Raw genomic sequence first — 23,646 nt, forward strand, 5'->3', positions numbered from 1 at the left:
AGCGTGTTGTGACGTCAAGAGATTTTTCTGTTTATTATTCCTAGAAAATTACCTAGAAAAAATCCAATGATCTAATCTAAGAATGGACGTGTAATTATTTTTTCAATATTTTATTGTATCTATTGAAAAGTCGAAATAATTTATTTTTGACAAAGAAAAGTACCTAATTATCGTTTCTCATACCCATCCCGCTACCACTTCAAACAAGCACCATACCAGAATAACCATTTTAAGTAACTCTTTAGGAAAATTTTGGAATGTAAAACGGAGAAAATTTATGAGATTTAAACTAAGCTTGGTTCACTGGTTAAATATAGCCAACTCATTAGTTTAGCTTGTAATAAGCCCGCTGCGGGCCAGATAAGTGTGATTAAGTTCCTAGAATGAAAATAAAAATGTTCATTTCCCAAAACTTGGAACTGGTTTCTCTTGATCAATCGTCTTAGTTAATTGGTTTTTTTTAAAGACTAGTTTTTTGTAATTGTAATTGCTTCAGTAGTGGATTTTAGAGAATTTAGTGCTGTTTTTGACTATGAAGATTGATCGTTGTTTGAGAGACAAGAAATTATGAAGATGTCTTGAAAAGACTTGGGTTTTTGTAACTGTCTGCCGTCTAGAAGTTGGGTAATTTATCAACATGTTGTTTACTGACACTAAATCTGTTGATTAAATTAAATTAAAATAATACAATTTTATAAATCTTGTAGGTTATTTTTTTATGGGTGGGGGTGAATTATCCAAGGACTCTCCTATCTATCTATCTACTATCTATCTTCCGCCTTGGACGAGGCGAGAGGGTGTGTCAGATTCAGTCAGATCGACTGCACGGTTGGCGCGGTGGCTGGGCAACTGGTTGCCGTGCAATGTAGCAGGTTCGGTTCCCGCTTGGAGCAACTCTGTGTGATCCACAAATTGTTGTTTCGGGTCTGAGCGTGATGTGTTTGTGTAATTGTATGTTTGTAAACGCACCCATGACGCAGGACGAAATCCTAATGCAGGGCAACGTTTAAAAAATATATATTAAAAAGAAATCATGGGTGCAATATAAAGAATAATCTACTTACAATGCCATCCCCAATATTCCTGATGACACACGGCAATAAAGCAGTGGACCCCGTCTGTGAGGTCACCACGGTATTGTTCTCAGTTCCGAAGTGCTTCTCAGGAGTGTTGCTGTATAGATCATCGAGCGGAGGGAAGGTGACTGTCAGCTCGTTCTGGTCCGGCTTCACTGATGATGAGGAGGAGGTCGGTATTGATGATGATGGACCTGTGAACAATGATTTGGAGGTTAGCAAAGACATTTTTTTGGGACAAGACAGCTACCACTTTCCTAAACCACTGCAGCTCCTGTAAACTAAAATCTACAGTAGGTACCACCATGAAAACACCGGAATAGTAAAGTCATTGTTGTCAGAGACATGAAAACTATCTTGGGTTCCGCAACGAAATAAAACAGAAGATAATACAGACGGCTGCTTAGGCCTCGGTTTGGGCGATGCGTCTGAGCACGCTGCTCATAATGAAGAGTCCCTCTATGACTCGAAACTAGTGGAGCTTTTCTCCATTAATTTACGTGAGTAAACCGTGATATTTAGTTTATCAAGTATTGAAAAGGTGACTTTGAATTAAGCAGTTGTACTCTCCACCAACAGACCAGCATTCAAGCCATTATAACCTTTAATAACGTTGAACCTTTTAATTATTACATAATTAATGCTGTAGATACGAGTACATTGGAATTTAGGAAGACTATAATTAAATTTTGAGCAGCCAAGTGTTTGGGAAACGCTTAAAGCCGGCCAGGTGGAGTTAATGGAAATCTCTTGTATTGTAAGGCAGTTCTGTTGTTGTTTTATTGCAGTCCAAGTATAAATAGTCTTGATTCTGAGCCCTGAGATTGTTTCATAGTATTTTATATTGGAATGATACGAATGACTAATATTTATGACTGCCTCGTTGGTCGAGTGGTCGCAAGCCCCGGTAAACCCGCTAGGTAGTCTTCAGCTCCGGAGAAATTTAAATTATTATTAAAATTTAAAAAAATTAAAAAATGCGTCTGCGTTTGGCTACCAACCCGCTTACTGCCAGGACGGCACAAAAACTCTTTTTTCAAACAATAACAAACCCAACAAAAAAAAAATACCGAAATCAATTCAGCTGTTCTTAAAATTTACGCATAGCAAGAACACGTTAACCAATCCATAGATCACTTACGCATAGCGACAACACATAAACCGATCCATAGATAACTTCCTACCAAAACGACAACCACACACAAACACACAAAAAAATACATCCAAACTTTCAAAGCACAACCACTTCAAATAAAAACCAACAATAATTCCCCAACATTACAACACAAACACACTAAAAGTCCACTTCACTTAGAAGAGCCCTATACAGTACTAGACTCATATAATATATCGTCTAATTAATTTTATTAGGGCCAACTCCAAGACCAAGTTCTCTAGAGACGTCCAGACTTAATTACTAAAGACCATCAATAACCATGTAAAAGGTTCTATTTTTTTTATGAAACAAGCCGGTAATCGAGCAGACGTATTACCTGATGGTAAGCAATCGCCGCCGCCCTTGGACACTTGAAACACCAGAGGCTTTACAAGTGCGTTACCGGCTTTTTGGGAGTTAGGAAATTAAGGGTTGTTGTTCGGGAATGGGGATTGGGAAGATTGGGAAGGGGGAATTGGGCCTCCGGTAACCTCACTTACACAACGAAACACAACGCAAGCGTTGTTTCACGTCGGTTTTCTGTGAGGCCGTGGTATCACTCCGGTCGAGCCGGCCCATTCGTGCTGAAGCATGGCTCTCCCACACTTTCGTTCGTTTCAATTAATTTTATTAGGGCCCAACTCCAAGACTAAGTTCTCTGGAGACGTCCAGACTTAATTACTAAAGACCATCAATAACCCTGTAAAAGGTTCTATTTACAATGGTAACGATAAAATAGGAACGGGTCCGTTGTACCAACGTGTACAATGGTTGGTAATTATCTTTCTATCTCGAAATGGATGAAAGAAAATTGTGGTAAGATTTGAAAGAGTGTTTCGTGAAAATGTTTCCTTTAATAATGTTAATTAGTGATTGGAAAAATGTATTAGAGAAATTTTACAATTTCCTTAATACATTTGTTTGTTAAAAGAGTTACGAATGGAGTTTCTTGCGTGTTCTTCTCCATTCGAAGCTTTCTTTTTTTGAGGGGGGAAAATCATCCTATGTCTTCTCTCGCCTTGGGCGAGGTGAGAGGGAGTGTCAGACTTACTGACTAAAAACCACCCTGTTTCTACTCCTGCTTTTCGAGTAGGAGCCCCGATAACCCGCTGGGCTCATTTGAAGCTACCTTTTGGAACGAGCACCTAGCTTCACGGACGGACAGACTGACATATTGTCATTAAATTTATTTCTTTATTTGTTAACATTTCAAGAGTACCCATTTCTGGTTTAATTGGAATAAAGGATTTGACTTTGACTATTATATTAACTTATGTACCTAATTAAAATTAATTTATTTTATCGTTTTGTTGACTGCAAGAGACTGGACCTCATAATACCTGATTATTCATACAGCATTAGACAGTTTAGAAACTACTGCAATCCAAATACCTACCCACACTTTTTAGACCCAACGATAACCGAGCACCACAACCCCAAATTGCCAATTATGGTCACAACGACCAGGTCATGCGATATTGTATGAAAAAGTCATTGTATACGGCCGACTAATGAAAAGACCTTTGAGGCCCCAATCTGTTTCACTCAGTCAGAGCTACAAAGGATCCAGACCCTAATTTAAAAATTCACACGTGACCTCTTTAAATTAAAATCGTTTCACTATAATATTTATGTCATGTGGTAGGCCTACCGTGAATTTTTAACAGAGGCAAAATGTTTGTGAATGGTGAGGGTTTGTGATCTCTTTATTGTGTTATTATATGACTCTGTGATAGGGAGGATGTTAAGGTTAAGCTGTTGGTTTTCTGGATTTGGTGTTTCGCTGGTTTTCGTAGATTAATATTCTAAAGTTAGTATTAATGAAATTTGGTGTTTGATATAAATATCTAATATTATAAAGACATGTAATTATCACAAATGGTCGATTCGATTGGAGCGATACCACGGCTTCACAGAAAACCGATGTGATAAATGCTTGCGTTTTGTAAGTGTGGTTACCGGTGGCCCAATTACTTCCCTTCTCAATTTTTTTCAATCCCCGATTACAACAACCCTTATATTGCTAACCCCCAAAATGTCGGCAATGCACTTGTAACTTGTCTTTGGGCTTGTCCTTGGGCGGCGGCGATTGATTACCATCATCTGTCTGCTCGTTTACCGGCTTATAACATAACTTAAGACGCATCGTTTCTAACCCACTCGTGTTAGATGGAAAATTTTCGATAATTTAACCATTTCAAAAACCAAAATGCTTCACAAACATCATTCTCAAAACGAACTCCACAACAATCTTCACATTATTATTCCCTATTAACGTATTTAGCTTTAAACCCATTCCTTCCTTATGGTAGGTGCTTAATTATCTGTGGCGTGGTAAGGCGTGACGTCATCTGTCACTTGTTTATAACGAGACGGCGCTCAATTATATGCCTTTTGCTTCGTAAAGGAAATTTAAATGGATGTCATCAGCTAAATAAAGTACTGCTCACATTGGATGCTACGGAAGGAGATTTATGGGAAAAAAGAAATTAATTTACATAAAACGCTTTGGTTACTGGGTGTGTTGGAGGGATGGGAGGCTTTTTTTAAGGGGGAAAAATCATCCAATAGCTTAGACGAGGCAAGAGAGAGAGTTTGAGGCTCTTACTGACTAAAAACCACCAGTTCCTACTCCTACTTTTAAAGCCGGAGCCACGGTAAGCCCGCTAGGTAGTCTGCAGCTCCGGATCAGAGTGTCAGATTCTTACTGACTAAAAACCACCCCGTTCCTACTCCTGTTTTTCGAGTCGGAGCCCCGGTAAACCCGCTAGGTAGTCCGCAGCTCTGGGGGATTGGGAGGCTTACGAGCAGGATTACCTAAAAATTGATATGAAAATAATCGAGATTTTTAATCGATTACTAAGCAATCCTTTCTGATTGCAAGTCCCAACAATGCTGTTAAATCCTAGACACGATACGGCAGCCTTTAAATGTAATTAAAAGATAAATTGCAGAAGAAATTTCATCAAAGCTTAATCATTGAAACCTCAACTCTATTACTTCCAATTTAAATCACACATTTAATCGTCAAATAAAAATTCCCACGTCTTTATAGATATCATTGAAATTTCAACCCTATAATCACATTTCTTGGGTTGCATTTCCCTTCTTCTATAAAAATCTCTCAGCATACTCAAGCTGAGCTTCTTTGTTGGTGTTATTTAACGCATATTCCCAAGAATTCAGTTTGAAATGCCATAGCCATGGGGAAAGACATTTCTGCATTTTTGGAATGTAATTTAAAGCAATTCACGAGATTAGAATTGGATTTTACACATTCTTGTTGCTAAGATTCAAATCGTTTCGTCTCAGGATTGTATGGGCTATTTATTCCGTTTTAGAATTTACGGGAGTGTATTATTTTGGTGTGATTTTTTAAGGAAATGTGGGGATTTTAAGGGATGTATAAAAGTTGAATGGTTACCCGTTTGTCTCTGTTATTGCATTAGGTAAATCAGCGTTTCATATTTTTATTTAGAAATTAAATAATGCTAAGGCAAAACCAAACTTAAGAATTAACTAAGTTGTTGATCCTCCAGAGTTCTAAGTCAAAGTCAAAACCAAATCATTGAAAAAAATAACGCCTCTATTTTTTTTAAGTCAGGTAAGTAATATCCCAAAAACCTTATGTCTGTCAGTAAAATACTACGCTAAAAACCACATCAAAATCGGAACCGAACATCAGGTATATTAAGGTATACAAACAGGTCAAACTGTGAGCACTCCTTTTTAATAACTCGATTAAAAAACTAAAATAAAATAATAACAATACATACACATAAATATAACAAAACCAAGAAAAAAAAAACAAATTAAATTCAAATAAGTAGCATAAAAAATTGCACTACAGAAGTTTTTATGAAACAATTGCCACAAAAATTCTCTTATACGGTCTCAAAATGGCCGCAATTTTACTAAAATTTTTAGTCAACGTACTTTTTTAGCATCGTAGCCATTTTAAAACGTGTATCATCTAATTTAGTCGAGCTAAAAGGTAACCTAAATTGCCTTTTTCAGTCTCAAATCGAGCTAATTTACTGGAACTATGTCTGAATAGCAAACGACGTGAATACTAATATAACTAGTCACTTTTAATCTTGAATTTCTATTTTAAAAGTAGTTTATATACAGTTCGTTTAGTTTGTTCTAAGATAAAACATTTAACAGTAAAGTTACTGCTGAATTTCACACATCAACAGCCTATAAGTGGCCACTACTGACCAAAAGCTTCTTCTCACACGGAGAAGGTTTGAGTATTAATCACCACGCTTGCTTAATGCGGGTTGGCGATTTCAAACTTATATTTATAAGTATGGGAAAGCCATGCTTCGACACGAATGGGCCAGCTCGACCGAAGTGACACCACGGCCTCACAGAAAACCGACGTGAATCAACACTTGCGTTGTGTGAGTGAGGTTACCGGAGGCCTAATTACCCCCTTCCCAATCTTTCCAATCCCTGATTCCCCAACAACCCTTAAATTCCTAACCCCCAAAAGGCCAGCAACGCACTTATATCGCCTCTGGTGTTTCAGGTGTCCATGGGCGGCGGCGATTGCTTACCATCAGGTGTTCTGTCAGGTCGTTTACCGGCTTATACTATAAAAATTATAAACCCAGGTTTCCTCACAATGTTTTCCTTCACCGTTTGTCAGTGTTGTCTAAATAATCTTAGAAAGTACGTATAACTCGGCGAAAGTCGCATTGGTTATTGGATTAATTATTATTGATCTCCTTGAATAAGATTATTTACGATATTTACGGTTATAATTCGTGGAGAGAAGGAAGTTTTGTCTATTAAACCACTCGTGCCTACATTTTGATCAATGGCTTTAGTTAATTTGTAAATTGAATTTGTTTCAACGTACCGAATGAAAATAGACCCTAATTCCAAAGTTTAAAGTTAAATTAATGTTTTCTGCGAATGATTTTTGAGTTAAATGTTTACTACAGGATTTAGTTCAACGAGAATTACTTTAGTTTCCATTAATAGTTTTGTTTTAGTTCTTTTTGTATAGGGTTTAAATAGTGAAATAGTTTAAATTTTGATCTGTTTACAGTCTATTCAATTTTCGGTACTAAGAAATGTTTCTGAATTCAATTGATTTTGTTTTTAGTTTTGACCTGATTTTAATTATAAGATTTGGTTCATTGAAATTGATGATTGGACAAAAACGTTAATCAATAAGTTTCATACTAAATTAACTAAAAATCACGTGGACACACAGTCTACAATCGCACAGCCTATTGTAGGCGTGTGTACTTCGGGTGCATGACGTCTTCCCGTCTTCGCACGCTGCTCATGATGAAGAGTCCGTCTGTAACTCAAAAATAGTGGAGCTATTCTCTATTTATATAACTATACATAATTAACTATTTATTTTAGTTTTAACTTAGTTTTTTTTCCTTTTTTTGGTATTTTTAAGTTGTAAATAATGTGTAAGTAATCATAATAATTTACTTCGAATAAAAACTTTTTACACATTAAACTATCAAATTAATGTACTATTTCGAACTCAAGACCGTATCGTACTATGGATATACATATCGCATGGAACTTAGCAAATAAGTAATATGTATTAGATAAATCTAAAGACTGGTTTATGTAACACAAAAGCGAATACCCAAGGTCAGTACACGAAAATCCCTATAAAGACCTAAATAAAACCTAGTTTTTACTAAAAATGATTTATGATATTTCATAATATTGTTTAGTTTGGGCTTTATTTTGTTTAGTTTTAAAAATCCCTGTCACGTCTTGTTTGTTGATAGATAAGGCCGTTGGTATATATATTTTTTTTAATATTAGTAATAACTATAAAGATAGTTAAAGGCCTTTGATAAGAAAAATGTTTGTTCAAAATTTTTGTGTTGTTTTAAGCCACAACTTAGCAGAGAATTAGTTTTTATATTTAAAGCAAAATGTTTAATAGGTAATAGGTATGTACTAGCCATAACTTTAATATCACAATTATTTTTGTTTAAAGGGAAACTGAACAATGTACCTATGGATTTTTTATGATATTTATGATTTAGGTGAGGCTAGGAGTGTCGTGTCGGACTCTTACTGACTAAAAACCATCCCATTCCTACTCTCCATTTTCGAACCGATCACCCGATATGTAGTCCGCAACTCCGGGTTGGGCATCAACCCTATAGGTTCATTGCAGTATTACTTTCTCTATTACTTTAAGATCATTATCATCATATCAGCCACAAGACATCCACTACTGAACATAAACCTCCCTCAATGACATCCAGATAGGCCGGTTGGAAGCGATAAAAGTTACTTTAAGATAAAACCTAATTATTTAGTACGAGTATAACGCGTAGACAAGTTAATACAATGTATATGGGTTAACATTCTAACCTTATCTTACCATTGACATAAGATCACTCAATACAAAAAAGCAACTTAAACTCGAAACCCCACAAATCAATTCCACAAAAAAGGACCCGAAACAAATAAATAACGCAAACCCGTCTCTAAGGACCAGAAAATTAATCCTTTTTGGTCCTTAAGGAATTTAGCAATAAGTCTTGAAAACTACAAGTAACAAGCACTTTTGTTACTACGCACACATCAAGTTATACAATACCAGTATAAATTGACCGGTGAATGTATGGAAAGATCATATAAAGCGGGATCATGATAAAGTGGTTCAGTAAAGGTTGATGTGAAGCAATGTGTCTTAAAAGACGACGGTCCTTTGTTGACTTATACAATGAAAAAGCATTTGAACTTAACAACATGAACTCAGGTTACTGTTCACAAAAGCCGGAAAATACGGAATGAATGACCGAAAAAAAGGAATTGGATAAATAGAAATCGGTAAGGAACGGGATTTTCGGTGAATTTTTTCTTGTTTTCTAAGTTTGATTCGGTGAGAAGTTTGGGTTATTGTTGTTGTTGAAAATGAAATGAAATTTTGTAGCGACGAAAAAAATTGTTTTATCGGTTTTATGGGAAAGTTGAGTAATGTCGACCAAAGTTATGTTGGCAGGAGTTTTAAAAATGTTTTTTGTTTTTTTTTTCCCGAAGATTTTTTAAGAAATATTTTTCTAATGTTTTCAAGTGTTTTATTGGGTTTTGTGATGTTCGAATTTTGTTCTGTATAGTAATGAGCTTCAAATATTCGTTTTGTAAATTAACCAATAAGACAAGCTATATATGTATAAGGTATTAAAAAAATATCTGCTTCGGGTTTAATGGGAAGTAGTATTGTGTTTGAAGATTACAATACTGAAGAAACGTACCCCGGACCAGGTCATTCAAATTGAGAACATAAAGAAGTTAAATAAACATTGACTCTACTCTGCATAAAGTGGTTCATAAATACGTACGATGCGTCGCTTCGTCAATAAAAACAATTGATAACAATTGCTTTAATTGACGAAGCGATAGAGACAGTGAAAGAGATAGCTCTTTCATAACAAACTTATAAGTAGATTTCTTTTTGTAAAAAAAATATTCATAATCTTCAAACACAACACTACCTCCCATTAAAGCCGTAGCAGACACTTTTAAAGCTCCTTACATAATTTGATTACAAACATAAAGTCACAAAAAATTTATTCAACTAAAAAAAAAAAACATTTCCAAACCACGTAGATACTGTCTCCAAAAAAAAAAGAAAAAAAAATACATCAGACAGACATTTAGATTCGTATTCAAAAAAGTTTGAAGACATCAAATGGGCGTTTGTTAAAATAATGTCATTTAAAAGCAAAGCTTGAAAGTTCAAAAATTGCTCAATGTACGTTTTTCATTGGGCCTGAAATCCCTGTGAGTTAGCCCTTAAGGGTCTCTGAAAGTAAGTCTAAGGCTTTAGTATCGTTTCACTGAACTCATTTCAGCAAATGACTGTGCCATCTGGATTCTCTGTGAACTAATGAAATCTGTGGAAATACCACAGAGTAAGGAATGTTAAGACAGAACGTGAATGTGTGTTTGTGAAATTGTTAGTGTGTGTGTGTATGTGTGTGTAAAAGATAATGGAACGTCATGAATTGCTTAAGGCAAAGTTTTGTTTTGATATAAGAATTGTTTGTTTCATAAACTAAGAAAGAATGATGTTTTTAATTTATCCTTCTAATATTATAAAGGCGAAAGTTTGTGTGTTTAGTTGTTACGTCACGTCAAAACGGTTAAAGAGATCGAGATGAAATTTAAAAAAGGCGTAGATTATAGTGTGAAATAACACATAAGCCTTTTTAGCTCGCGGGAATGTGGTCAAAACCGCTGATAGAAGCTAGATGAAAATAAAAATCAATAAAAGAAAATAAATTCATCAGAGGCGATGTAACATGAATACTGAACCACTTATTTTTCACTTGCTGATGACTTTCTTTCTAGCATTAACAAAATATACGTTGCACAATCTACCATTCTGTTAAATCCCTTCCAAAAATGCTCTCACATAATAGGAATAATGACGGGGTATAAAATTTAAAAATCTGTTTAGTCTGTCAGTTAGGTTACGAAAAAAATATTAGATACGTATTTTTTTTGGTCATATAACATAACAATAATATATGTAGATAAAATTAATAAAAGTTTAGGAATGACAGCTAATACGTCATTTCTACGTACTTACAAAATGTTCCTAGAAGTGACATCACGCTATATTTCAAATCCATATATCTTCGAAAGTATATATTCCCGTAATAAAATAAAAAATCCGTGTCTAATATTTTAAAATAATCTACAAAACGAACATTAAACTAAAAACTAGTCATCTACCCTATTCAATTATCTAAAAGATAACTATTAAAAAGTTTCGTCTAGTTACTTCTACGATTAAAAGTACTACCAAAAAGCAAAAGTTCCCTTAAAATTACTAAGATTTTGCTCAAATGGCCTTTTTAAAGATTAAATCAGATTATCTCGATATAAAAAACGACTCGCCTACATTTTGAAGGACTTTGAATTATTTAACAAGGTTTTTAAGTAATCGGAGCGTTTAGTTAAAATATTTATCTTTATTATTTATTACTATTACAGCTGTTAGGTACTGTTTAATTTGTGAAAATAATTAATTAATTTGGGTTTAGTAGATAAGTGTCAGAAAGAAATATATGACATCGTATTTCTTTTAAAGAATAGGCAGAGGTGTTTTGTTTTTAAGGAAGGGAATTCATCCTTGTTTTAAGTGTGTGAGAGCCATGCTTCGGCACGAATGGGCCGGCTCGACAGGAGTGATACCACAGCCTCACAAAAAACCGACGTGAAACAACGCTTGCGTTGTGTTTCGTTGTGTGAGTGAGGTTGACGGAGGCCCAATTACCCCAATTCCTAATCTTTACAATCCCCGATTTCCTAAGAACCCTTAAATTCTTAACCCCCAAAAGAATTTCTTGTGTCATGGATGAGATTTATAACCAATTATTATGTTATCGGCTTACTCACGTAAATGTTTGACGAGGAACTCGACTAGTTTCCTTTTGAGATTTAAAACATACAAATTCACATACAGTTGTACCACAAAAGCCAGTAGCCCATTGACTCAACACTTCAATACTAATAGACTCTACCGAACTAATCCACCGAATAATTTGCTTCCTAGTTCCTACTACAGAACAATAGAGTATGTTTACTCCTCAAGCCAATCCTGCGGTCTCATCACCGGTCTGAGAAAAGCACACAACAATACTATGACAAAGTACACACATGCTCACCACAAAGTAAATTGTGCAGAAGTATTAGTTTAATGACTGCCTCGTTTGTCAAGTGACAGGTGCGACTGCCGAACAAGGGGTCTCGGGTTCGATTCTTGGGTCGGGCAAAGTATTGCTAGGCTTTTTTTCGGATTTTCGAAAATTTCTCAGTAGTAACATGGGGTCTGAAATTGTGCCCTGTATTTGGCAATATTCTCACCCCCTATTACATGGGACTGTACATTGTATAGCGGCATTGTGCCGTAATGTGCACCTCTGCGTACCCCTTCGGGGATAAAAGGTGTAACGTTGGACGTATAAGTGTAATGTAAGTTTATAGTATTGTATAAAGTCAGACTTTACTTTGTAAAGATTCATGTTAAATTAACAATACAATTAATTTTTAGTTTTCATTCCGCTTGACGACTTTTATCAGTCGTAAGACGTCCACTGCTGAACATAGGCCTTCACCAATGACTTCCAGATAGGCAAGCTTCCAACGTTACCAAATTTAAAATAATAAACTGAACCTTCTGCTCTTATTTCCATTATGTTCTGTATTCAGTGCAAAATCCACATTAATTTTGATCCCCTAACTCCTCCCTCGGAGAGTAGGCTCTCAGTTTAATCATGATAGGTTAGGCCTGGTTTCTGGTCCTTTGTTCCCAATCCCATTGTAATATATATCTTAAATTGTTTTGTTTTAGAAAACAATATCGCTTGGCTAGCTCGCTTTGATTTAAAGGGTGTAGTGTAATTGAGGTTTGGTTTAAAGGGTTTGATTTTTAATCTGTTTAGAAATGTTTGTCTTTATCTTTAAAGAGGTTTCTTTTACCAATTAATATACAGTATGGAGAAATTACAAGTAGTACGCATCTAAAGAACCTTTAGTAATTTAAGGGTTGTTTGGGAATCGGGAATTGGGAAGATTGGGAAGGGGGCTAATTTTGCCTTCGGTAACCTCACTCACACAACGCAAGCGTTGTTTCACGTCGGTTTTCTGTGAGGCCGTGGTATCACTCCGGTCGAGCCATTCGTGCCGAAGCATGGCTCTCCCACACTCGGGCAAAATTACTCGTGCAAAAAGATGAGTCCTTCAATCCTTCATTGGTCGGTCGTATCATCAAGTACAACTAATGCTGCATACAAAACCTCGAACATGTGATTTAATTCCCAAGTCAGGCATTTTATTGGATTACACCGCTTCTTAAGGCCAGACTTAGGCACAAAGTTGGTTAGTAGTCTAGCCATTTGTAATAGGATTAATTACACAGCTAACAAATACATTACTACTAGAATCTTCATATACAAATAATATACTAAACTGGAAAGAAGTGGTTATATATTAAGTTATGTGTTTTTTTTTTATTTAAAAGTGTTTATATAGTAAGTATCTTCGGGATGAGAATAATTGTGGTATAAGGCTATGGGCTCACCCTCTTTATGTATTTACTAGTTTCTGCTAGCGATTTGGCATTTAGTGTATGGGATAAAAAGTATCCTATGATATACCCAAGTGATGAAGATGCCGTGATGGCCCGGAGGTTTAAGACGCCCGCTTCTCATTCATGTGAGCGATTTTGAAACCTACCAATGGCAAGTATCAATGTGACTTTTTCCGAGTTATATGTACTTTCTAAAGAGTGTTTAAACCTCACTGATAAACGGCGAAAGAATACAACGTGAGGAAACGTGGGTTTATAATTTCTAACTAGAAGTTTAAAATCGCCAACCCGCATTGAGCAAGCGTGGTGATTAATGCTCAAACCTTCTCCGTGTGAGAAGAGGCCTTTGGTCAGCAGTGGCCACTTATAGGCTGATTTTGTATCACGCAAGTCACTAATATTATAAATGTAAAAGTTTGTCTGTGTCGATGTTTGTTCGTCAATCATGCTGAAACTTCTGAACGGATTTTGATCGCATTTGGAACACAGTCAGGGTATGAGCTGACTTGAGTGACAGGACGTTTACTAGGTACCTTTTATCGCACAAGAACGCAAGAGAAGTCATTGGCAGAAGCTAGTTTTAAGCAAATATCACCCAACTTAAATCAATTACAAACAATCACCACTAACAAATCAACAAAATCGACACTTACGTACATACATAAACAAAAATGATTTATTCACACAAAATTAAACTATCACTCACAGTCGGCAAAAACATTTAGCTCGCCGTTTAAACCTCAGAGGCGTTATTTATTCAGTTACTTTTTTTTGTTGTCGGTACACTAACAACTAACTTTCGTTCTGTGGACTTTTATGTGGCTTGTACTATGTTTTTTTTTATTTTTTTTTTATATGAAGCCGGATAGTTCGGCCTTTTCGTGTACCAGTCTAGGTTTTTAAATAGAGTTTCTAGAACATTATTCACTCCATAAAGTCGAGTTTTTAGTTTTTAGACTTGATTTTTTAGTTTTAGTTTTGTTTAAATATTTTAGTTTATTCAATTTAAGTGGCGTTAAATGTGAACAGTTAGGTTTTATGGAGTAAATATTGCTGTTTATGAATGGGATTTTACTTTTTTTCAAATTCTGGCTTCTATCAAGTGTAAAATTATAATTATGTTTTTGTGCATGTAATATGTTTTGTCTGTTAAGTTGTTAGTCACATTGTAGGTAGCGGGTTACTGAGGTCCCAGTTCGAAGCAAAAGTAGGAACGGGGTGGTTTTTTGTCAGTAAGAGACTGTCAATACCTATAGCTTTAGCCAAGGCACGAGAAGTCATTGTGTGATTTTCCTCTCATAAAAAAGGTAGTAAGGATATTGCGGGTCTTCAAATTATGAGCACAAGTTCAAAAATATTCACTCTAAATTACACCTGTAAAATTATATGTTTCGTTGTGTGAGTCAGGTTACCAGAGGCCCAATTACCCCCCTTCCCAATTCACGATTCCCCAACAACCCTTAAATTCCTAACCCCTAAAATGCCGGAAACGCACTTGTAACGCTTCTGGTGTTTCGGGCGTCCATGGGCGGCGGCGATTGCCTACCATCAGATGATCCGTCTGCTCATTATTTATCGGTTTATATCATAAAAAAAATATTAAGCCCAGTAGGACTACAAAACTAAAGATATTTCAGTCATAATCTTTATACTCGACCACCGAGTCAATATAATAACTATTATACGAATTCTAAGATACTTTTGTTTCTCTTTGTCTTCAGAAATCCGTACCAAAAGATATTGGAATCCAACTTTATCCAGGTCCTTATTACACACTTAGGTCCTTAAGGAATCCCCCTATAATTGGCAAATTGATAGCTCCATTCTCAACCATAAACCTAAAGGTATAAAGTTGACTTTAGCACGTTACTCGAGATAATGCGTTACCTCTTAGGACTAGAAACTAATTATTGGAATTTCTTTTTGTTTTCAGATAAAAGAGGTTCTTACGTTAACGAGATATAAGTACGTACCTATGTATATACATTTGTAGTTGTAGGTCTTTTTTGATTATATCATCTTATGAAACAAAAGTACTTTTGTTCAATTATCTTAATGATGTAACGCAACGTTACGCCTTTTTATCCCCGAAGGGGTAGGCAGAGGTGCACATTAGGGCACGTAATGCCGCTATACAATGTATACCCACTTTTCACCATTTGTCTTAGTCCCATGTAATAGGGGGCAATGGCGACTGCCGGACAAGAGGTCTCGGGTCGGACAAAGTAAAACTGATTTTTTTCGGTTTTTATTATTTTTATTTTTCAGTGGTAGCACGGTGTCTGGAACTATGGCCAGTATATAGCAATAGGCTCACCCCCTATTACATGGGACTTATAACACAAACGGTGAAAAGTGACATTATGTGCCGTAATATGCCTACCTCTTCAGGGATAAAAAGGGTTGACGTTGTGTCGTTGTCTTCTTATAAAACAAAAATGCTTTTGTTCAATTATTTTGGTGATGTAATTGTTGTTTTTTTATTATTTGAGACCTTTAAATACTAGCATTGTTCATGGCTTTATGTTCTATTTGAATTGAAAGACAGAATAAATGATTATTTACAGTTTTTCAACTGGGTTTTGAATGTGTTGGTATAAAAATATTGTTTGAGTAAAAAAAAAGTTTTGCGAAAAAATCTATTATTCTTATTCACAGTCCTCTGGAATTCTCTTGAGAATTATATAAGAGTGGTATTTTTATCGGTTTCTCATCAATTAGCATACAATTTTAAGGATATAATGCATAATAAAATCCTTTAAAAAAATCCTCTTCTTTAATTTCAGCATTCGTCTTGAGTGTGCATTGAAATTATAGCAAAATCAATTATACGAAAATGTATTATTTGAAAAAATATTAGAAGAAATAGAAAAGACAATGCAAGAAAATCACACACCTGGTACCGAATAAACTTAATATCTTTATATATTTTATCTTATTTTTAAGGTAACAAAATTACTTGAGCAAATACATTAATTAAGTAGATACGAGTAAGTAATTTTCTTAATAATTAACTTGTTTTCCAAATAAACTAATTGTTTTTCCAGTAAACATGACTGAAAAAATGGAATAAAAGCAATGAAAATATGGAACAATTTCCAAAATGAATGACATAAATTACAATTAATATAGACGTTCAATTACTGTCTCGTTGGTCGAGTGATCGCAAGTGCAACTGCTGGACAAGGGGTCACGGGTTCGATTCCGAGGCGGAGTTTAGATTTACCAAGTATATGGCAATAGGCTCACCCCCTATTATATGGGACTTATAACATAAATGGTGAAAGGTTATTTTGCACAGCGGCATTACGTCCCGTCTGCAAAAAATATTATTTGACAAAATCACGTACATTGTTCTTGGTGCCAAATAAATTTAATTTTCTTAATAATAAACTTATTTTTCAATTAAACTAGTTGTTTTTTCATCTTCCAAAATGAATGACATAAATTAAAATTAATGTAATATAATATGTATAGACGTATAATTACCTTCTCCAGCGCCCGTGACTGTGTGTATGAGCAGCACTACAACACACAGGCATCGTTGGCCCTCCACCGACATTGCTGTCGTGGGATCCACACCTGCAACAAAATAAAGATTTTGCGTTATTATATGCTGCTGGAATAATATCTGGAAGTTTATCTAAGGTAGCTTTGAACTGTTAATGTCAATTTTACACCATATGTAATCTTGTGTTGGAGATCAACAAGCACTTTTGATTGCTAAGCTACAGAGTACCGGAGCTGCGGACTACCTAGCGGGTTTACCGGGGCTCCGGCTAGAAAAGCAGGAGCAGGAACGGGGTGGTTTTTAGTCAGTAGGTCAGTCTTCTGATACCCTCTCGCCTCGATCAAGGCGGGAAAAATATAGGAAGATTTTCCTCCTAAAAAAAGCCACAGAGTACTAGGTAATTTGACTTTACCCATGACTCATGGGAGACCCACGTCTCCCTAGAGATGTACCGTAAAAGGCTTTGCACCATATGATAGCGGCTCTAAAGCAAGCCTATTAATTACACAATTGACGAAGGCACGATAGTAACTCATTTTTACACATTGAACGCCGTGGTGGTCACCGGTGACCGACGCGACGTCAGCGGAGGTTTTGCCTTCAACAGTTTTCTATTAGCAGTCAAAGACTTAATAAACCTGAACCTCTCAAACTACAATCTTCACCCATCCATAATCTTATCCAATACCAAAATATACGTCAAAAGACAACATTTTTCAATTTATGTGTTGTATTACATAACAAAGAAGAAAGAGAAAAAAAAAACAAAAAGAATTGGATCCATTACGGCAGTTGAGAGCTCTTTCGTGTCAGCTACGCATCTGATATAAATGGAGTCGAGAGGAAACGTAAAAGATTAATTATTATAAAGAATAAAACAATTCTGTATACAATGTTCTTGTTATCTTTCTACTTCATTGAACTGTGTTATAAATTTTTTTGAGTTAGTACTTTGTGAATATTGTTACATTTCTTTTTGTTCTATGACATTTTTATTCCGGAGCTACGGAATGCCTACCGGGTTACCGGGGTTTCGGCTCGAAAAGTAGGAGTAGAAACGGGGTGGTTTGGTATAAGAGTCTGACACTTCCACTCGCTTCGGATGAATTTCCCCCATTAAAAAGAAAGCACTGGTGGAAATTTAACGGACTCAACTAAGCTATGTATTTTATATGGAAATATGCGTGGTATGGATGGTTTCCCTACTATTGATACATCGCATACTCGTAGGCTCATCTTCCTCGCACAGCAACATAGCTTAATATCAGTGAAAACGGTCACGTAGTTTCACAACTTAGCCATTGTATCTTGGTATTTCATATCTGGTGAAAAATCACCTGGTTATACTACAACATAATTCTTAAAATAGGTCTTAACAAACATGACCTAAGTCTCAAAATCCCACGACACAATACCACTTCACATTTAAATGAACGTGAATTTTTTTGGACAAGCTTACTTAAAGAACTAACACACGCTCTGGGACTGTTTGTCGACATGTCTAGTGGATTGCCATCGTTCTCAGAAACACGCGTTAAATTTTATTACCGACTCTTTCCTCTGACATTGGGAGGTCACCGCGGAGAGTATTTGTATTTGGCAAAGGAATATGAATGTATGTATATAGAGGAGCATTCTGGGAAAAAAATCTTGTAGTGATGTTGTATAGGTACTGTACTATATAGTTATGAGAAGGTTCGAAAATTTTATTAGAAATTGAAAGATTCCTAGGATTTTAGATTTGGAAATCCAATCCAATTTTGTTTATTTTAGCATTACAATTATTGCACTGAATCTGGAATTATGGTGCTTTTCCACTAGAGATGTGCTATGCTACGTTGCTGTGGATGCGTTTGGATTTCACCAATCATATTTATTGTTATACCTAGCTTAGCACTGGTGGCGGTAACAGACTCGGTCTAGCTATGGTTTTTATATGGAATAATGTGTGCTACTGATAGCTTCCCTACCATCGACAAACCGCATATTCGAGCTGCGCATGTTTCTCACACAGCTACATCATAGCAAATCTTACTCGCATAGTTACATGGCACATCTCTTGTAGAAACCCTTATATTTGGTAAATAGCAATGGGTTTTCCAATAGCTATTATTTTAGACACCTTATTACATTCACTTTATCATAGAATTTACTAACTGGAGACAAATTAGTGCTATGTTTGATAATGTGATTTTATATTAAAGTTTAAACTACTAAAATACCTGGCAAAACTCGCCAAACTCGAGCTCCAACGACAAAATTACGCCCCAGGGCTCCCATTCACAATGCCAGAAACAGAAGGAAATATCAATGGTCACCAATTCGAAGATAATACAGAAATATACTGAACTATTCCACCAAATCTGCGTTTAAGCACAAACAATAGGTATTCTTAATAATGGATTATTCAAGACTAATAGTTTCTTGTGTCTATAATTTGATTTGCCGACAATGGCTGACACCAGACCGATCCTATTGTCTTAAAACCTCTAAAGCAATATATTTAAATAAATTAATAGCTATTAATTGCAATAGTTGTTGGTTTTGAAGAGGTCTTAAGTTTAAGAGTTGGTTGAATGAATTTATTTTCTATTTTTGGAAGCTTTGTTTAAATTAAAGTACTTGACGTGGCTTGGATGTTTAAGGCGCCCGCTTCTTATTCGGGCTCGAAACCTACCAACGGTAAGTACCAATGTGATTTTTTCCGAGTTATATGTACTTTCTAAGATTATTTAGATACGACTGACAAACGATGGAGTAAAACATCGTGAGGGATGGTACCTGGGCTTGTGATTTCTAATTGTAAGTTTGTATAAAATCGCGAACGTGCATTGAGCAAACGTGGTGATTAATGCTCAAATTGTTCTCCATATGAAAAGAGGTCTTTGGCCAGCAGTGGACACTTATAGGTTGACGATGATTACGTTGTCAACCTATGAAATTACACTACTATGAAATTACCCACACATGTATATTGTATAACGATAATAATAATTGTGCCGATGTGTTACCTGTATACCAGATAATGTTGCTTTGTGTACATCAAAACATGTACACACATAGCTGAAGTGAACATCGAAACACATCGAAACTATTTCTATCGAAAATTCACTTCACATACCAATCAAACTACCGATTATTGCCACAAAACGTAATCCTAACGCAAAGCATTAATTACACCGAACATCATCAGCTACAACGACGTTCATCCAAATTCTAGACCGAATACCTCACCTGTTAAGCCTATAATTACGTCAAAAACAAACTACTCATACCATATCGGCCCCCAACTCCACCCCAATCGGCCCCCAAACCCCATTTTCAACCCCTTATTACGAAAACATTACATTTAGACAGACAACTTCCACGGGGTGAGATGCTCTTAATAGGCTTCAGCTGTCAATTACTCTACCATATATGTACCTTAATTAGTAATCTGTTAGTTGAGCCCCTTCATTATAGATCGTGACTGTTTCAGGTTGTGAGGGGGGGGGGGTGTTGGGTGGTTGTTCAAGAACATTTGTACTAAATTTATTATGGATAATTACGTCTTTTGTACGACAAAGGTGGGAACTTTGTAATAGGTGTTGAGTTTGAATAATTTAATTCCGTTTCCTACATGTAGTAGGTAGCTGTTTGGGAGTTTGTGATTAATTTGTTAATTCTGTTTGGTTAATAGGATTTTTTTGGCACTCGTGATCTTGTAAGATGTGTCGTATTGTCGCGACTTTTGTCCCCGAAGGGGTAGGTAGAGGTGTACATTACGGCATCTAAAGACTCTGTATAATGAACATTCACTTTTCAGCATTTGTGTTATAAGTCCCATTTAATAGAGGATGAGTCTATTGCCATATTGTGAGCACAATTTCAAACACCGTATAATTGTAGCGTAGCGTGGTAGCCCATAACCTTCCTCAACAAATGGACTATCCAACATAAACAAGATTAATCCAATCGGTAGATTGTAGTCGGTTGTAATCGGTAGATTGGATTAGGCGTAAAGAAGAGACAAAGACGTTAGTGACTTTCATATTTATAATTTGGCACCTACTGCTAGCCTCCTATTGTTTTTGTGTGGTGTTTTATAGCTTATAGCCTTTCCTCAATTAATGCACTGTTCAACACGAAAAGATTTATTAATACAATCTCTTTAACTTTTTATATTAGTACAGATATATATTCATTTTGCATAATAATGTCCCATGCAGGCAATAACAAAAACCACAATAGCCAATCCAACTGTAAAATTAGATTTTAATCCCTCAAAATCAAATATCGAGAGAAAACTAATAACTAATAGCCAAATTGTTCATGTTCATTATATCGATAATTATCATTTATCGAAACCAATTACTGCCACTCCATCTATTAGCAATGTACCTAAATTAGTCACTAATCACATTCCTGAATAATATACTAATGAACTTTGAACATAAGTACATTAGGGCGCTTTTCCAATAGTACTATGTGTAATAGGTAAGCTGTGAAACTATGTGACTGTTTCCACTGATACTAAGCTATGTAGCTGTACTATGAAGATGCTCAGCTCGAATATGTGATGTATCGAAAGTAGTAGACATCCATAGCACGCAACCATAGCACGCATATTTCCGTATAAAAAACATAGCTTATTTTTTTTAAATAAAATTAACAAATAGTAACCAAAAAACCACTAAGGTTTACAACCGTGCTATGGAATCTGCCTTAAATGTTATAATATGGAGGTAGGTACAATAATCATGCTTAAATAGTACTTAGGTAATATTTCTTAAGTTTACATTTGATATTTTTAGGTGTGAGACATTTTTTATCTGAGTCCGGTTCCACCAGTGCTATGTATACCAATGAGTAAATTATGGATTGATTGGAAGCCAAACGCATCCTTAGTAACGTAGCCATAGCACCTCTCTGGTGGAAAAGCCCTCTTAATATCGAGTGCTGAATACATAATATTGAGTACTAAGATTACATTAGATTATCTTGATCATTAGCATGTCATACTCCAAATGGCACGTGTATTAGATTCTAAGAGATTTATTAATGTATGTAAGGTTCAGCTACATTAATTTTGGTTAAACCGACAAGACCTTCAAACCTGTTCTTTATGTAATAAGCCGGTAAACGACCAGAAAAATCACCTGGTAGTAAGCAATCGTCGCTGTCCATGGATACTTGAAACACCAGAGGCGTTACAATTGCGTTGCTGGCCTTATGAGGGTTAGGAATTTAAGGGTTATTGGAGAATCGTGGATTGAGAAGATTGGGAAGGTGGATAATTGGGCCTCTAGTAACCTCACTCACACAACGCAAGCGTTGTTTCATGTCGGTTTTCAATGAGGCTGTGGTATTACTTCGATCGAGCCAACCCATTCGTGCCGAAGCATGACTCTCTTACTCTGCACAACTTGATTCCCCCTAGTCCTTTCCATCAACGAACCACAAGACAATCGGCGAGGCGTCACCGTTTCATGGTGGATATCCCACCCACTCGCACGAAACGCTTCGCTTCAAGCTTCTTTGTGCGAACTGCTAGGGAGTGGAACTCCTTGCCGGAGTCTGTGTTTCCTGATGGGTACAACCTGGGTGTCTTCAAAGCCCGAGTGAATAGGTTGCTTATGGGCAGACGTGCTCCACCGTAGGCCGCATCATCACTTACCATCAGGCGAGATAGCGGCCAAACGTCGGCCCATTCAATATAAAAAAAAAAAAAAAAAAAAAAAAACTTAAACCTTAACCTTCAAGACACGAGTTAAAAGGCCTGCAAGCCTGTGGCTTCTTTAGTATTGCCATGGGCGGCGGCGATTGCTTACTATCCGATGATTTGTCTGCTCGTTTCCCGGCTTATACAATAAAAAAGAAATTAGGAACAGCAGGAAGATGAATACAATGCTCCGAGCATGACTTGACTAAGACCTCTTCCTCATTCAGCATTATATTTAACCAGATAATCTCATTAAGAAGCCATGATTAAAACTCGGTCAGAAGGCCACGATACAATGGGCTAAAAATTCTATTTACGAACCGGGGTATACAAGCCGGTATCACGAATAAATTTCAACTGTACTAACAAAGGATTTATTTATAACAAAAGAGTTAACATTCATTTATTATCTCTCTCGGTAAAGAAGAATTATCTACATAATTATATTTAGTTAGAACATCGCTTGCGGCTTTGCTCCGGTTTTAATTTATAATTATTTCAAAATTAAAAGATCGTATAATGAAACGGCAGAGTAGAATGTATTTATTATAATCAGCCGTGCTGTTCTGGTGGGTCTTTTTATGGTAAAAGCCGGGAAACGAGCAGACGGATCATCTGATGGTAAGCAATTGCCGCCGCTCATGGACACCCGAAACACCAGAAGAGTTATAAGTGCGTTCGAATTTAAGGATTGTTGGGGAATCGGAGATTGGGAAGGGGTAACCTTACTTACCCTACGAAATACCACACAAGCGTTGTTTCACGTCGGTTTTCTGTGAGGCCGTGGTATCACTCCCATGGGGTTAGGCAGAGACAATGGAACGCCAATTGCTACGAATCTTACATACCTCTTTCGCTTCATCAACAGTCATCAGTCCTTCATTCATCCTCGTCTATTAAGGGTACTTTTTATTGTAATGTAGGGGTATAAACATTGTTCTCTAATGCCAAAACAGAACAACGACTAATTTTTTAAACTAGGTCAAAATTCAGGTAACCTTTACAAGCAATACGTATTACTAAGCAAGTTTAGATCCAATGGAAGCTGAATTAAACTTCGTGACGAGTTTAAACGCTTTGTTACGAAAAGGGACGATGAGT

General features: G+C 36.1%; 1 protein-coding gene across 2 annotated transcripts in view; it reads right to left on the reverse strand.

Annotated features, from left to right (window-relative positions):
• LOC118279399 (uncharacterized) overlaps positions 1–23,646 on the reverse strand; it is a 136,280-nt gene that overhangs the window by 56,459 nt on the left and 56,175 nt on the right. Inside the window, exons 1-3 of one of the 2 annotated variants that reach the window (XM_050698317.1) lie at positions 19,067–19,211; positions 16,823–16,915; positions 1,065–1,270 (exon numbers count right to left, since the gene is read on the reverse strand). In XM_050698317.1, coding sequence (XP_050554274.1) covers positions 1,065–1,270; positions 16,823–16,915; positions 19,067–19,124 — 357 coding nt within the window. In that variant the 5' untranslated portion in view covers positions 19,125–19,211. Of the gene's footprint in view, positions 1–1,064; positions 1,271–16,822; positions 16,916–19,066; positions 19,212–23,646 lie in introns of those variants that run through there. The other variant, XM_035599093.2, reaches the window with a different exon arrangement.

The sequence above is a fragment of the Spodoptera frugiperda genome, chromosome 14, assembly GCF_023101765.2.
Source record: "Spodoptera frugiperda isolate SF20-4 chromosome 14, AGI-APGP_CSIRO_Sfru_2.0, whole genome shotgun sequence".
NCBI lineage: Eukaryota > Metazoa > Arthropoda > Insecta > Lepidoptera > Noctuidae > Spodoptera > Spodoptera frugiperda.